General features: G+C 48.3%; 2 protein-coding genes across 2 annotated transcripts in view; both read left to right on the top strand.

The window, feature by feature from the left end:
• Positions 1–2,235: 2,235 nt before the first annotated feature.
• PDXK (pyridoxal kinase) lies at positions 2,236–7,468 on the top strand. Its single transcript, XM_072424324.1, has 6 exons — positions 2,236–2,363; positions 4,334–4,379; positions 4,636–4,747; positions 5,563–5,699; positions 6,284–6,310; positions 6,427–7,468. The coding sequence occupies exons 1-6, from the start codon at positions 2,236–2,238 to the stop codon at positions 6,577–6,579; spliced, it is 603 nt and encodes a 200-aa protein (XP_072280425.1). The 3' UTR covers positions 6,580–7,468.
• Positions 7,469–11,193: 3,725 nt separating this feature from the next.
• The window catches only part of LOC140339456 (1-acyl-sn-glycerol-3-phosphate acyltransferase gamma-like), a 5,698-nt gene continuing 1,221 nt past the window's right edge, over positions 11,194–15,670 (top strand). The window contains exons 1-5 of the mRNA XM_072424217.1: positions 11,194–11,688; positions 12,425–12,656; positions 13,278–13,447; positions 13,598–13,819; positions 14,986–15,066. Of these exons, the coding sequence (XP_072280318.1) occupies positions 12,479–12,656; positions 13,278–13,447; positions 13,598–13,819; positions 14,986–15,066 (651 nt within the window). The 5' untranslated portion in view covers positions 11,194–11,688; positions 12,425–12,478. The remainder of the gene's footprint in view (positions 11,689–12,424; positions 12,657–13,277; positions 13,448–13,597; positions 13,820–14,985; positions 15,067–15,670) is intronic.

The following is a 15,670-nucleotide window of genomic DNA, read 5'->3' as shown; positions in this document are numbered from 1 at the left end:
ATCCTGGGTCATACTACACCACTCCCAGGAGGAGACGTTGGTGGCTCCGCCTTCTCCCCCTATGCTGGGTCGTACTACACCACTCCCAAGAGGAGAAGTTAGTGACTCCGCCTCCTCCCTCTATCGTGGGTGGTATTACACCACTCCCAGGAGGAGACATTGGTGGCTCCGCCTCCGCCAATCAGACACTCCCAATAATGTCAGGGGGAGAAAAAAACATTACACCATTGGGTGGCAGTGTTCTCCCTAGGCAGTTTTTGTGGGGCAGATCATCCAGCAAGTTTCAGTCCCTACACGGCTGCGTGTCATCAGACTGCATATAAGCCCGGGATGTTGTGGGAGCTGTGGGAGTCGGGGCCCTCAGCTGTGCATATGGGACCTGGGAGATTCTCAGCCACCCAAAGACCTGAAAAACCATGTCAGCTTTCTCTAATTATTACCCCCTAGCAGAGACCACATCCTACAAAACATGGAGGAGGAAGGAAGTGGGGTCACAATGCAACAGAAACATGGGGCATATTAACCCCCTTAGTGGTATTCCCGAATTCTCCAAAATTCAAATCATTTTGTTTTGGATTGAATACAAAATAGCTGTACTGAGTCTAACACAAGGAAATATTCTTATAATATAAAATTATTACGTCAGTTACTAACATTCAGTGAACACCCCGCGCTATAACTGTGATATACAGAACATCCCCTCCCCCTCCCGTCTCAGCAAGGTTCAGTCATTTCATCTGCTTGTGTATTTCTGTATTAGGCAGTTCCAATTATTTCATACAGCCCCATCAATGTACAATACGCCAATAACTAAAGGATTTGTTTTTCATGGGAACGGATTCATCATTTTCCTGTATTAAACATCGGTGATTTATGCCCAGAAATTATAATGAGAAATACATTTCCATGAAAAAATTGTACGGCTTTTGGCACGGAAGTTTGGACAGAGTTAGACCGCTATGGGGGGTGGGAGGAGGAGGGGCATTGGAAGGCTGGAAATAAAAGGGGGCGGTAGGGGGTTACTGGGCACCTATGATACAATTGGGGGCAATTTATTTGGTGCTTGTTGCCCCGCTCACTTTAGACAAAATTCCTGGGTCTATCTACCGGTATTCAGCCCCTGACCACAGTCGGTCCGTGTACTCTATGGTACCTGTAAGACCAAGTTCGGGGAGATCTTTCAATTTCCGGTTCCGGTGCATGGCTGGCACAACACGCGCAGTAACCACGCCCTCTGACACCCACAGCCGCAACCAATAGGGAAGCCGGTCTTGTCGGTGCCTAGATAATAATTTTCTGCAAATAGATACTATAAGACACGCCCCTAAGCTTCTGATTGAACGAAACAAAGAAGGGGGCGGAAAAACCTGCCTGTAGGCGTGTCCTAAGAGCTTCTAACCCGCCCCCATTAGCGCCAGTTTATTTTTGTTTTTACTTAATTATTTTACTTTTATTTATAATATTTTTATATAAATTTTATTTTATTATTTGTATTATGCATTTAATATTTATTAATTTATAGTTATAGTAATAATATATTAATAATAAATTACCTATTCAAACAATATTGACCAAGATAAATGAAGCCTTACTGTCTGCAGATCCTGGAAAGCTGAATAGAAAATAATGCCGCAAACAAGCAAATTACCACACAGCTCTGCTATACAGAGAGGGTTAGGATAAACATTTATATTACAAAGTTTAAATAATTATATTAAAAAAATATTTATCATTTTATTTTAGAATAATAGTTTATTTATATTATTATTATTTTACCCCACCCACAAAGGAGGATCTGTAAAGCCTTCTAAAAGGCAGAAAAAGGCAATATGAAGCATTCCTCTGCAACAATGTCATGGTTATCCTTCAGCTTCTAACTGAACTGTACACAAGGCACAGCGCCCCCTAATGGTGAGAATTTCATCATGAGCGCCCCTCATACACAGAGCTGAATCATACTGCGAGCGCCCTCATACAAAGAGGAGAATCTCACCACGAGCGCCCTCATACAAGGAGGAGAATCTCACCACAAGTGCCCCTCAAATACAAAGCAGAATCTAAATATGACCGGTCCTCATACACAGAGGAAACCCTCACTATGAATGCCCCTCATATACAAAGGAGATCTAACCTCAAGTACCCCTCATACACAGAAGAGAAGATCACCAGGAGCGGCCCTCAAATACAGAAGACAAAATCACCACAAGGGCGCCTCATACACAGAAGAATCTCACCATGAACGCCCATCAAACAGAGAGGAATATCTCACCACAAGTGCCCCTCAAACCCAGAGGAGGAGATTACTATGAGCGGCCCTCATACACAGAGAAGAATATCACCATTAGCGCCGCTCATACACAGAGGTGAATCCCATCACATTCCCTGAGGAGAATCTTACCATGAGCTCCCCTCATACACAGGAAAATCTCACCACATATACCCCTCAAACACCCCTCATACACAGAGGAAATTTAACTACAAGTGCTCCTCATACACAGATGGGGGTTATAAGGTTAGGGAGTGACCCTCAGAGGTATAGGTTTATGGAGTGATCCTTGGGGTTCTAGGGTTAGGGAGGGCTCCTAGGGGTTATAGGGTTAAGAACTGATCCTGGAGTTATATGGCTGGGGATTGATCCTTGGGGTTATAATGTTAGGGAGTGATCCTCGGGGTAATAAGGTTAGGTAGTGATTCTCGGGGATATAAGGTAGGGAGTGATCCTTGGGGTTATAATGTTAGGGAGTGATATAGGGTTAGGAAGTGATCCTCGGGGTTATAGGGTTAGGGAGTGATCCTCGGGGTTATAGGGTTAGGGAGTGATCCTCGGGGATATAGGGTTAGGGAGTGATCGTCCGGGATATAGGGTTAGGGAGTGATCCTCTGTGATATAGGGTTAGGGAGTGATCCTCGGGGATATATGGGTTAGGGAGTGATCCTTGGGGATATATGGGTTAGGGAGTGATCCTCGGGGATATAGGGTTATGGAGTGATCCTCCGGGTTATAGGGTTAGGGAGTGATCCTCTGGGATATATGGGTTAGAGAATGATCCTTGTGGATATAGGGTTAGAGAATGATCCTCGGGGATATAGGGATAGGGATTGATACTCGGGGATATAGGGTTAGGGAGTGATCCTCGGGGATATATGGGTTAGGGAGTGATCCTCGGGGATATATGGGTTAGGGAGTGATCCTTGGGGATATAGGGGGGTTAGGGAGTGATCCTCTGTGATATAGGGTTAGAGAGTGATCCTCGGGGTTAGGGAGTGATCCTCGGGGATATATGGGTTAGGGAGTGATCCTTGGGGATATATGGGTTAGGGAGTGATCCTCCGGGTTATAGGGTTAGGGAGTGATCCTCTGGGATATATGGGTTAGAGAATGATCCTTGTGGATATAGGGATAGGGATTGATACTCGGGGATATAGGGTTAGGGAGTGATCCTCGTGGATATATGGGTTAGGGAGTGATCCTCGGGGATATATGGGTTAGGGAGTGATCCTTGGGGATATATGGGTTAGGGAGTGATCCTTGGGGATATAGGGTTAGAGAATGATCCTCTGGGTTATAGGGTTAGGGAGTCATATTCGGGGATATATGGGTTAGGGAGTGATACACGGGGATTTAGGGTTAGGGAGTGATCCTCAGGGATATAGGGTTAGGGAGTGATCCTCCGGGTTATAGGGTTAGGGAGTGATCCTCTGGGATATATGGGTTAGGAGTGATCCTTGGGGATATAGGGTTAGAGAATGATCCTTGTGGATATAGGGTTAAAGAGTGATCCTCGGGGATATAGGGTTAGGGATTGATACTCGGGGATATAGGGTTAGAGAGTGATCCTCGGGGATATAGGGATAGGGATTGATACTCGGGGATATATGGGTTAGGGAGTGATCCTCGGGGATATATGGGTTAGGGAGTGATCCTTGGGGATATAGGGTTAGGGATTGATACTCGGGGATATGGGGTTAGGGAGTGATCCTCTGGGATATAGGGTTAGGGAGTGATCCAGGGGGATTTAGGGTTAGGGAGTGATCCTCGGGGATATAGGGTTAGAGAGTGATCCTCGGGGTTATAGGGTTAGGGAGTGATCCTCGTGGATATAGGGTTAGAGAGTGATCCTCGGGGATATAGGGTTAGGGATTGATACTCGGGGATATAGGGTTAGGGAGTGATCCTCGGGGTTATAGGGTTAGGGAGTGATCCTCTGGGATATAGGGTTAGGGAGTGATCCAGGGGGATTTAGGGTTAGGGAGTGATCCTTGGGCATATAGGGTTATAGAGTGATCCTCTGGGTTATTGGGTTAGGGAGTGATTGTTGGCCGTCTCTTCCAGGTTACTGAGCGGACAGAAGATTTCCTCCCGGCAGGATGCCGTACGGGTGAGCAGTCTGTGTGCTTTGTGTCCTCAGCCTCCTCTGCCGCTTTGTGAGTTCCTCATTCACCACTTTTCATGATTGTTGTATTTTGTGAAAAGATTTCCTGGCATTTGTCTTATCTGACTTCTGTGCCCCAGCCTCAAACTCCGCCCTTAACTATTTGCCCTCTCTGGCCTTTTGTACCCCGGCCCCCCCAGCCATCTCTAGGATTTGGTCACAATTATCTTGCATGGCCCTAACAGGCGCTGTGTTTCTTCAGGTGATGGACATGCTGCACTCCATGGGTCCAAATACCGTGGTCATTACCAGCTCGGACCTTCCCGCCTCTCGTGGTCCAGATTACCTCGTGACAATGGGAAGCCAGAGACGGGGTAAGGCCGAAATCGTTGGGGAGAATGGTGCCCCTCCCCCTATGAGATTCTGAATCCGGTGCAGCCCTACACAGCACAAACTGGAGAAAAGCTCCCTCTATAGCAGGGGTGTCAAGCCCTGGCCTGAGGGCCAAATCTGGCCCCCAAAAAGGTTTTTGTTTTTGGCCCCCAAAGGATTTTCTAAATATGAATTGCAGCTGGCCCGCCGGCATCACTCACGCCTTTAGAGCAGCGGCCTCTCTGCCTATGTGTGGCCCCGCATTGGACCGTTTTATAGATGCAGGGAATTGTAGTAGCGGTGCTGCTTCTCTATTATAGGTTTGTTCCAGATTGAATGTAAAGGGCTTTATATCTAATGAGAGCGAACAACTTCCTAAAAGTTTATTCCGCAACAAGTTTTTAATTTTGGCCCTCTGTGTATGACTTTGACACCCCAGCTCTATCGGGAGGGGAGGTTTTATGTCTGATCCCAATAATTTACAACAGAAAAATGTTGCATTGTACTTCCATCACGGTTTGCTGGTTCCTTGTCCGTGGGATCGGATGTTCATCTAGCAGCCGTGATTGGGGAAGAATTCCTGAATACACCCAGGGTACGAGGGGTACGAGGATGATGTTTGGGTGAACCTTGTACACCCAATGCCTCCAACTAGTGAAAGACTGGGTGCTGGTGAATATAAAGCTCGGGTGAAGAAATGCCCAATTCTCTCGGTGTGAATGCTCAGGTGCCCCGGCCTCCTTGAGGTGAATCTGTGACATACCTTGGTGATGGAGTGCTGGGGGCTTTGTTGTTCCATACGGTCATTGTCTTGCAGTGGGTGAGGATGGACAGATGCACTCCCTGAGGATCTGCCTGGAGTTACCCCGGGTGGATGCCGTGTTTGTGGGCACTGGAGATCTTTTTGCTGCTATGCTTCTGGCCTGGACGCATCATCACCCCAATAACTTCAAGGTAAAGTCTGCCCTGTTCTCTTCTATGTGGGATCTGGGCTGTCTCGGGGAGGGGGGGCCGGCTGTCTCGGGGAATGGGGTAATGGGTGGGGCGGCTGAGTAATACACATGATGTAGGCGGTGATGGCGGACTATATGGCGTTCTGTACAGGGATGCCAGCTTTGTCTGATCACCTACAGAAATGAGGAGAAACTAGGAAGATGTGAATGTGATGTGAATATACCATTCCCACCAATGTCAGGATAACATTAATGTGGAATAGCTGGCCACTGTTCATGAATCCGTCACAGAATTCATGGAACTGTATGAACCTGCTCTGTAGAATATTCCATATATTTCCATAACTCAATATTACTTCAGGGGCAGAACATTGGCTTTTCTAGAACTGTCCTTCTACCCCCCCCCCCGGGTGTTACACAACCCCCACCCGCCCCTATACCTGTGACGTGCCCAGTACATTATAGTGGTCATACCTGTCCTCGGATCCCGGGGTGATTGGCCCCCTTTAGATTGCTCCCTATGGCTGACTGATAGCAGAATATTTATCTCTAATCCTGTATAATGAATGTGTTTTGTGGTTTCAGCTCGCCTGTGAGAAGACCGTGATATGTGTGAGCGCTGCTGCCATGTATGTATCGGGGTGCCGTTGTGTATGAGCAGTGTCGTGATATGTCTGAGAGGTGCCATTGTGGTGCTGCCATGTCTGCACAGGATGTAATAGTTGTAGGAGATTGCTTTGTGTAATCGGATGGGTTTTCTCTTTGCAGCTCTAGCCGGTCCTGGGGTTCGACCTTCGTATGCCCAGCTGGAACTTAGGATGGTGCAGAGTAGAAAGGACATTGAGAATCCGGAGCTTGTGGTAACAGGAACTGTACTATAAAGTCAGAACTGGAAAAAGAACATCGGGACCAATGTAGAGACTTCACCCCAAACCCAGTGCGTGACCCCAGGGTCCAGTATAGAGAATTGCAGAGATCTCCTTTCTACAGCTTGAGCTCAGGGGTCCTTCTCCAGGTTTATAGGGGGCTTCCAGTCTGTGCCATACATTTACCAGCATTGTGTTCGGGGGGTCACTCTATCACTGGAGTCTGGTGGGTGTGAGGGGGTCGCCCATCTCCCACTCTAGTCATTATTTGTGACATTCGGACCAGGAAGAGATGAGCACCGTGTGGCTTGCTGTCTGCAGATTTCATTCTCCACCTTCATAATTCAGGGAAAGGAATTCTCCTTGGCTGCACTTTATTCTGCCACGTCAGCAGTTCCAGCTCCCTTCTGAGTTTAATATTTTCCTACAGTGAAGCACAAAGTCCTTCATCAATAACCCTTATCTGTGCTTTAGCCTCTCCTGCCCCATGTGCCTTCACCTTGCTGTGTCCCCGTATGGCTGCAGTTGGAATGTGAAGCACCCCGGACTGTCACCCTCCATGTGGTGCCCGCAATGTCCAGCACCCTAAAATGTATTTCTGCATCTCCTTTCCCTCTGTTTTTTATTATGAAGCAGGGTTCATGTTTCCTGATTGTGGCCGCCCGGGACCATCCTCGTCATGCGTCAGCTCCTCCTGATGTGTCTGCCATGTGCCTTTGCCTCCATCCCAGTGTCCCCAGCAATGGCTCCCTGCAGTCTGGTGATCTCTATGGATTTGTCTAGTAGAGTGAGCTGTGTGTCTGTCGTCCTCAATGTCCAATCACTTCTGTTTATTATTGTCTGCCATTCGGCCTGTCCCTGACTTGGATTAATAAACCGCCCCATGGGCGCAATTATGAGCGGGCCCGGGTCTCTCTTGTTTTTTGTCATTGTTTGATGGGGGGGGGTACCTATACATGTAGTATCTGGTGCAGATTCTCTGTGATCTGCACTGAATGGGCAATTCAGCATGTGCCTAAAGAGGACCTGTCAGAAACCTGAGATGGCCCTTGGGGGGGCCCCTTGTTCTGATGTTGGGGCCCAGTAGGTATTAGAGACCAGTGGACCAATATATTGGAGGGAGAGCGGCACATTTAGCCATCATTGCCAGTTACATTACACTAATCTACCCCCCTTCTCTCGGGACATGAAGGGTAAATCTTTGCACCAGGCCCCTCCAGTATTCCGTGTACCATGTAATTGGCATGATTTCTATAGCCAATCTTTATGGGGGGGCACCAGGGGGTGAGGAAACAAAACAAGCTGCCTAAACCCAACGCCAACAAATGTCACTAGCGGGAGCCGTCTGGTGGGCAATGGGGGGGGGGGTTTGCTTGGCACGAGGACAGATACATGTAATAATGAATGTGTGCCCTCCCCCAGCCTGGCACAGCAGCCTTGTCCACTCTCCATGGTATGCGGGTCATGTGGCAGTGCCCCCCAGGGTTATTTGTGACACCACAGCCCATATTGAAGATATTATTTCCTTGACATGTCTAGGATGGCCCTCTGGGCAGTGAGGGGGAAGGGAGCAGCGGGGGGAATGTGGAAGGTATTGGTACAATCTGCAATAAACTATACCAGCTTTGGGGGGTTCATCAATCAGCCCCCAAGGAGGGTAAGTGCCAGAAAGCCATGTCGCCATCAGAAGCCGTGCCTTGGGCGAGGAACCCTCTGTGTGCAGTAAGGAAACATTCACCCTTCTTAAATAGGATGAATGTCACAGGAAGCGTATGAGAACAATTGTTCCTGAATGTTGGCCAATGAAGTGTATTTTATGTACCCGGAGGGAGGCTGGGGGGTTGGCAGAATACAGAAATGTCAGCCTGTTGATAGGGTGATGAGCAAAGAATAAAGTGGCTTGGGGTGATGTGCAATAACATTAACATATTAAAAACAAAGCATGTAAGAGGACCTGTCACCGCAATATTCACCATCACCACTACTGAAAAATCCATCATCAGGGTGACCAGGGAAGGGGATTCTAGGGGGGGGATTGCATGAGGCTGTTCTCTGATGATTCACCCATCACTTGGTGCTAAGTAATGGCGTTCCTCCATTTCACCTTGAGTGCTAATAGATGGCTGCGCCACTCCACAATTTCTGCAATGATTTTCCTTTATCCCTCTCCATCCCCCTTCTTTCCAGGTATTCCCTCCATTCCCCAACCTCTCTCTCCCATTATTCCCTCCGTTCCCCGTCCTCTCCCGTTATTCCCTCCGTTCCCCAACCATCTCTCTCCCGTTATTCCCTCCATTCCCCGTCCTCGCTCTCCCGTTATTCCCTCTGTTCCCCGTCTTCTCTCTCCCGTTATTCCCTCCGTTCCCCGTCCTCTCTCTCCCGTTATTCCCTCCGTTCCCCGTCTTCTCTCCCGTTATTCCCTCCATTCCCCAACCATCTCTCTCCCGTTATTCCCTCTGTTCCCTGTCTTCTCTCCCGTTATTCCCTTTGTTCCCCGTTTTCTCTCCCGTTTTTCCTCCATCCCCCGCAATAAGCAACCAATAAGCAACCGACGTGAGGTTAACAGCCCTACGCCCCGCCCACGGAATCAGCTGATGTAGGGGGCGTGGTTATTATCTTGCGGCGGACAGATGAGTGGGCGTTTGCTATAGTGATTCCCGTCCGCAGGGGCGTGGCTGACCATGCGGTCGTTGATTGGCCGGGTCGCCACGTGCACCGTAATCTTCCGGTTCAGGCTTAGACTTCCGGCTCTCAGGTGTCAGAGTTGTGGCGACCGGGAGGTGAGAAGATTCCGGGGGGTAGAAAGCATCGTATTGAGGAGGCCAGTGTTGGCAGACTGGGATAGCAGGGGGGTTAGTGATGGGTGAGATGAATGTCAGTGTTGGGGGTATTATTAGGGTAAGGATGAAGGGGGGCAGTATTGGGGGTTCAGTGTTAGGGGAGATTCGCATTGGGAGGCTGAAGGTCAGTTTTAGGAATGGAGTTAGGATGGGGGAGGGCAGGGGGGCAAAATAATATCAGGGCCCTATGTACACCTTCCCCCTATGCTTGACATGTCTTGGGTCATGTGATCGACCCCTATAATGATTGGGTCGAGGCTGGGTCATGTGATGGACCACTATGATAGGAAACCTCTCCAGGAGCCATGATTGGGGTCCAGGCTGGGTCATGTGATCGACCCCTATAATACCAAACCTCTCCAGGAACCGTGATTGGGTCGAGGCTGGGTCATGTGATGGACCACTATGATAGGAAACCTCTCCAGGAGCCATGATTGGGTCCAGGCTGGGTCATGTGATCGACCCCTATAATACCAAACCTCTCCAGGAGCCATGATTGGGTCATATGATCCACCCCTATAATACCAAACCTCTCCAGGAGCCACAATGGGGTCCAGGCTGGGTCATGTGATGGACCTCTATGTTAGGAAACCCCTAAAGGAGCCGTGATTTGGGTCACCTCGTTGTGCTGCATGAAAACCTCCACCCAATGCTGCTGGTAATTTCGGTGGTGTCCCCCGCTCCTGACGTGTCTTGATAATAATTGGTAAGGTGATCAATGTCTCCTATGTATGGTCAGCTTGGACTGACTGCACATGGGATTGTCTATGGTGACGCCATTGCTTTGATATAAATGTCCCAATATAACCCCATACTCCCCCAGTGCTGTCAATCTGATTTTTCTGACCAATAGACAGCTGGCAATACCTGGGCACCGCACTCAGGAAAGGAACGCTGAGGGTTTTACCTGTCTGCACGATGTGTTCCAGAGATGGGACTAATAAGGGGTAAATTCACCTACAATGCCCCCCCACCCTAATGCAGCTCATCTTTGCCCCCGTGGGTCCTTTGTGTCACCAATCAGATCCCCTTCAGGGCCACCTGGAGGTCACTGTGCTGTCAGTGGGGAATTCTGGGAAAAGCAGCCATCCAATCACAGCAGCAGGAAGTGAGATTTGGGGGGCTCTCTGATCATAGGGGCGACTTGTTACCCCAGCTGATGGATTGGAGCTGACAATGTTTGTGAGGATTTTCTTGTCTGATGTCGGTGTTCCCGATGACCTTGTGAGCCGCTCATATATGTGCAGACTTTGGACTGCTGGGGTGTTATATGGCCGCGTCCGTCCTCGGTGTCCTCCGTGTCACTGCTTCCCTTACTTTTACCCTGACATTGATGCAACTCTCAGCCCACAGCAGCTTCAGGAGAGCACACAATATAGTTTAGAGATCACCCACCGGACTGCTGGGTGCTAGAAAAGGGTAAATATGGGTGAGAAATGTGGGGGTTACTCTGCCATGGGGGGGGGGGTCTCCGCCATGACTCCTCCCCCCAGGGGTGTATTTGGTGATTTTATTTGTTGCCTTTTCTGAGGTGGCATTTTTCCAGAATTTCAGGATAATATTTCCCCAACTTTTGGGAGAGGTGAGACCGCTTCCCAGGTCCAGGTGCTTTATGATCTAATTTATGGGGCCATGGACCCCTGGTAATTCAGGTCCATTCTTCTGCGCCCCTGCGTGCTCGCCCCGGCACAGCGCTCCCTGTCTGTTGTTTGTGTTCATTAATCTGATTATCAGATTTAAGGCTTTACTGAACATTAACACTTTTGTCTCTGCTCTCATTTCCTCGTCTTGCCTTCTATTTTCTCTGATTTGGGTGTTTGCAGCCCTCAGGGGCTCTTTTTACAAATTAGGGGGGGTTTGCAGTTGGGGGGTTGGGGTATCTCCCCCCTCGCTGAGTTTTGCTGATGCAGCAGATCTCTCTCTTACAATCTGTAATCCTCAGGGATTTTCTGGCTTTAGTCGGCGTCTCACCTGTCATATCTGCGTTGTCTCTATGTGAAGGAGAAAGGTCACCCAGCGACCCCAAACATCCCCCATTACCAGGGAAGTGACCACCCATACAAAGGATTAGGGGGGCATTTACCCCAAGTGCCCTGGTCGCTGTGCTGAGGAAGGCGACCCATCATCCGGGGATCCTCCACAACTTGCAGATTGGCAGCAGAATCTCCGGCGTGGTCAGTTGTTGATCACTGGCTAGGATGTTGGCCAATCAGTCTGCCGTCTGCCTGTTTTCTGGGGTTTGTGCCACGCTGTTTGCCCTCGCTGTGGCATATTACCTGTACTGGTGAGTGGATATGCACCGACATGGCGTGTGTCGGTGTTATTTGTGTGAGACAGATGATTGTGGTGAGATCTGTAGTCTGTGTAAACCCTTCTCCTGCAATCCAGAGATATTATAGAAATCACCGTGTATTACCCATCATAGTACCCAGTGCCCCAAATCCTGGCATCTGTGCCAACCTCCTCCCATAAATTCCTATGTATGAATGGGAGGTTGTACCGCTGCCTCTGGTACCGTGCTGCGCTCTCTGCTGCCCCTGCCTCTGGTACCGCGCTGCGCTCTCTGCTGCGTCTGCCTCTGGTACCGTGCTGCGCTCTCTGCTGCCACTGCCTCTGGTACCGTGCTGCGCTCTCTGCTGCCGCTGCGCTCTCTGCTGTATCTTGTAGAACTTCAAGGGTACATAAATATGGGCGGTTCTGTAGCTGCAGGTAGCTGGGTTTGAGATGGCCGTGGGGGGGTTGGGGAGGGGAGTTATGGGTGACGGTTTTGGAGTGGGATGGGGTAAGGTTGTGGGGATGAGGAGGAGGAGGGGGGGTGGAAGGGTTGTCGGGGGAGTTGTGGGAGAATAAATTTAAGGTCTCAAACTTTCTAGCTCTCCTGAGCTTTAGCCCTGTTTGTGTCTCCCCATGCTGGCCACCTCAGGGTATTACAGCATCCTTGTACCCCATATATATGGCCTCCCTGCAGTCTCTGTATTACCCCTGGGGCACATCTCATCTCTCTCCTTGTGTCCATACAGGACGGTGGCGCTGAGCGAGGGCCCGTGTAAGCGGCACTGAATGACCGGTGCAGAATGGGGCTCTGGGGGTTCCTGAAGACGCAATTTGTGGTCCATCTGCTCATTGGATTTGTCTTTGTCATAAGTGGCCTCATCATCAACTTCCTGCAACTCTGCACCCTCCCACTATGGGGCGTCAACAAGCAACTGTATCGCCGCATCAACTGCCGGCTATCCTATTCCCTGTGGAGCCGTAAGTGGTGCCGGTGTTCATTCTGGGGGGGGGGGGGTATATACAGGTCATACCCAAACACTGTTTTATTTTTAAGAAAAAAGATGAAATAAGTACTTTGTATATCTTTTAAACCCCTGGATAAACTATTTAGAATTGTATTAAGTGATCTTTTGTTCATCATTGTTAGCTGCAATTAGGTGGCGCTGTGTTCTCTTGTAAAGTGTGTAACAAACTCCTTTGTATCGAATAGCAAGAGGATGTAATACAGCTCCATCTAGTGGTGTGACCTGGGTATTATTCAACATTCTCTTTCTAATGGCATTTTCAGGGTTAAAACAATCTTGATTTTGTCTTGTATATAAAAAAGGTGTTCCGAAGCAGTTTACTAACTATTTAGGTTGGAGCATTCTGCAAGTCATGTTTTTTTATTCTTCTGGCCCTGTACACAGACATATTGGCTACCAATCAGAAGTTGTAACATGCGCATTGCATTAGATTCTGTCCTTCCAATCTGCTTTTGTCTGATGGAATCTTTAAAATGAACACAACTGATCTCCTCACAGCCGATTGGAGGCTGAAAATGTGATTTCTTGCAAGGGGTTGGCTGGGAGTAGACTGAAGCGTTCTTCTCTCACACAGAGCTGGTAATGCTGCTGGAATGGTGGTCGGGCACTCAGTGCACCCTCTTCACAGACCAGGAGACGGTGAATCACTTCGGGAAGGAGCACGTCATTATCATTCTCAATCACAACTTTGAAATCGATTTCCTATGTGGCTGGACCATGTGTGAGCGTTTTGGTGTGTTGGGGGTAAGTACTCCTGCAACTCACCTGTGTCACCTACTTCTATATAAGTAAAAGCATAGACGGGGACACCCTCAACATTCTGCTGGTTATGCTGGTGCCCGCCCCACAAATTTACTAACATTTCTTTTTATTTCTTCTTTGTGGACCCTCCAGAGCTCAAAAGTCCTTGCAAAGAAGGAGCTTCTGATGGTTCCTCTCATTGGCTGGACTTGGTACTTCCTGGAAATCGTCTTCTGTAAACGTAAGTGGGAAGAGGACCGGGAAACTGTGATCCGGGGGCTGCACAACCTGCGTGACTACCCCGAGTACATGTGGGTGAGTACTGACTCCATGCTGCTGGGGGGGTCAGAAAGTTATGTTAGGGAGGGGCAGGAGTGATAATTATAGTAAATATGGCGCCGTGTCCTGTCTGCAGGAACTGTGTACTTTATACTCCACCGATCCCATCATTCTTCATTTACCAGTTCCTGATCTATAGTTCATTAAACACACGATAGCACAATACACTAATCAATACATTTCCTAAAACATTTTGTACTGTTTTAGGTATAACCTCCTCCATGTTGTTTAATTCATATTAGGGATACGTTTACGTTTCATTTCTATACAGAAAACTTCTCGAGATTTACAAGGTAACAGAAGAATCGCCACAAATAATATGAATATTCATCTAAATACTTCCATTCACATGAATGTTCACATTCACTAAATGAACGTATACTCGATAACTGTGGAGTCATTACAATGAGATTCATCAACTAAAAGTCTCATATATCAAATGATGAATCAGTCGCTCATTTCCACCCGTCTGGGTTTCACTCCCCAGATCACATAGCTCTCACCACGAGGGCCCCACTAATGTGAATGAAACGGTACAATCCGATGTCTGTGTATTAGATTTGTGAAGTAATGACACGGTGTATTATGTCATGAGATTTGCTCTAATCACTGGCAAGGACCAGATTATATTTTATATTCCCCTTATATACAAACCCTTAGAATGGAAAGTGATTGTACTGTCCACCTGATTGTATGTAGGAATAGATCCATCTAAAGACCAATCAGGTGAAAGGGTGTGTGAGGTTCACACAGGAAGTGAGCTGTGAGGTGTGACTAGAGGTGACACAATAACGATAGCTTGACCCAGGACATAGCTTGACCCCTGTAGACATGGGAGGTGTATACTGGAGGTGGGCTGAAATCCATCTGGGAACATGGGAGGTATATAGTAAAGATGGACTGAGCTCTATGTAGGGACATGGGAGGTGTATACTAGAGGTGGACTGAGGTTCATCTGGCGGCATGGGAGGTGTATACTAGAGGTGGACTGAGGTGTATACTAGAGGTGGACTGAGATCCATCTGGGGACATGTGAGGTGTATACTAGAGTTGGGCTGAGATCCATCTGGGGACATAGGAGGTGTATAGTAGGGGTAGGCTTAGACCCATCTGGGGACATGTGAGGTGTATACTCCCCCTTTTTGCTGACCCGTCTTCTTTCTGTCTGCCCCCACTGACCTCTGTGCTTCCCTCCTCCGGTATTTAGGCGTTTTCCCTTGGAAGAGATACCTGTAGATGAGAAGGAAGCAGCAGCCTGGCTTCACAAGCTCTACCAGGAAAAGGTAAGCTGGGATGTTAGAATGAGGAAGTGTTAGAATGTCGGTTCAGGTGATTACAGGTGAATATGTGGGAGGAGGATGGACAGCTCATTATGGAAGATGGCTACTGCTGAGTACATGTGGTGATAACAGAACTGGCAATCAGTTTTTTTGATCCTTTATTTGGGTTCATGCTTATAAATACGAGTAGTCCCCAAGTTAAGGACATCCGACATATGGACGACTCCCAGATATGAACGGCTTCCCTGCTCCCTCGTGTGCTGGATTTTATACACTAACTGACTCCATGCTGCCTAATAAAATGTTGAGACAAACATCTGTCCTAATTGCATTCATTAAAATAAAATATCTGATCCAACTTAGAAACAAATTCTACTTGGGAACAAACCTACAGTCCTTATCTCTCGGGGACTACCTGTATACAGAGACGTATGGAGACCCCATGTATAATTCCATGGATAATATATTCCATATAAAATGGCTCAGAGAGTGAATGTGTGAAATTCCCGGCTCATATAGCTATGGAAGATATAACACGGATTGCGGGGGCGATTAGGAGAAACAGAGGGTGTCTGTAAGAGGGTTATCAGCTGGAGACCCATGGTGG

Source organism: Pyxicephalus adspersus, chromosome 1 (genome assembly GCF_032062135.1).
Source record: "Pyxicephalus adspersus chromosome 1, UCB_Pads_2.0, whole genome shotgun sequence".
Taxonomy (NCBI): Eukaryota; Metazoa; Chordata; class Amphibia; order Anura; family Pyxicephalidae; genus Pyxicephalus; species Pyxicephalus adspersus.
This window is presented reverse-complemented; position numbering and strand designations above follow the sequence as displayed.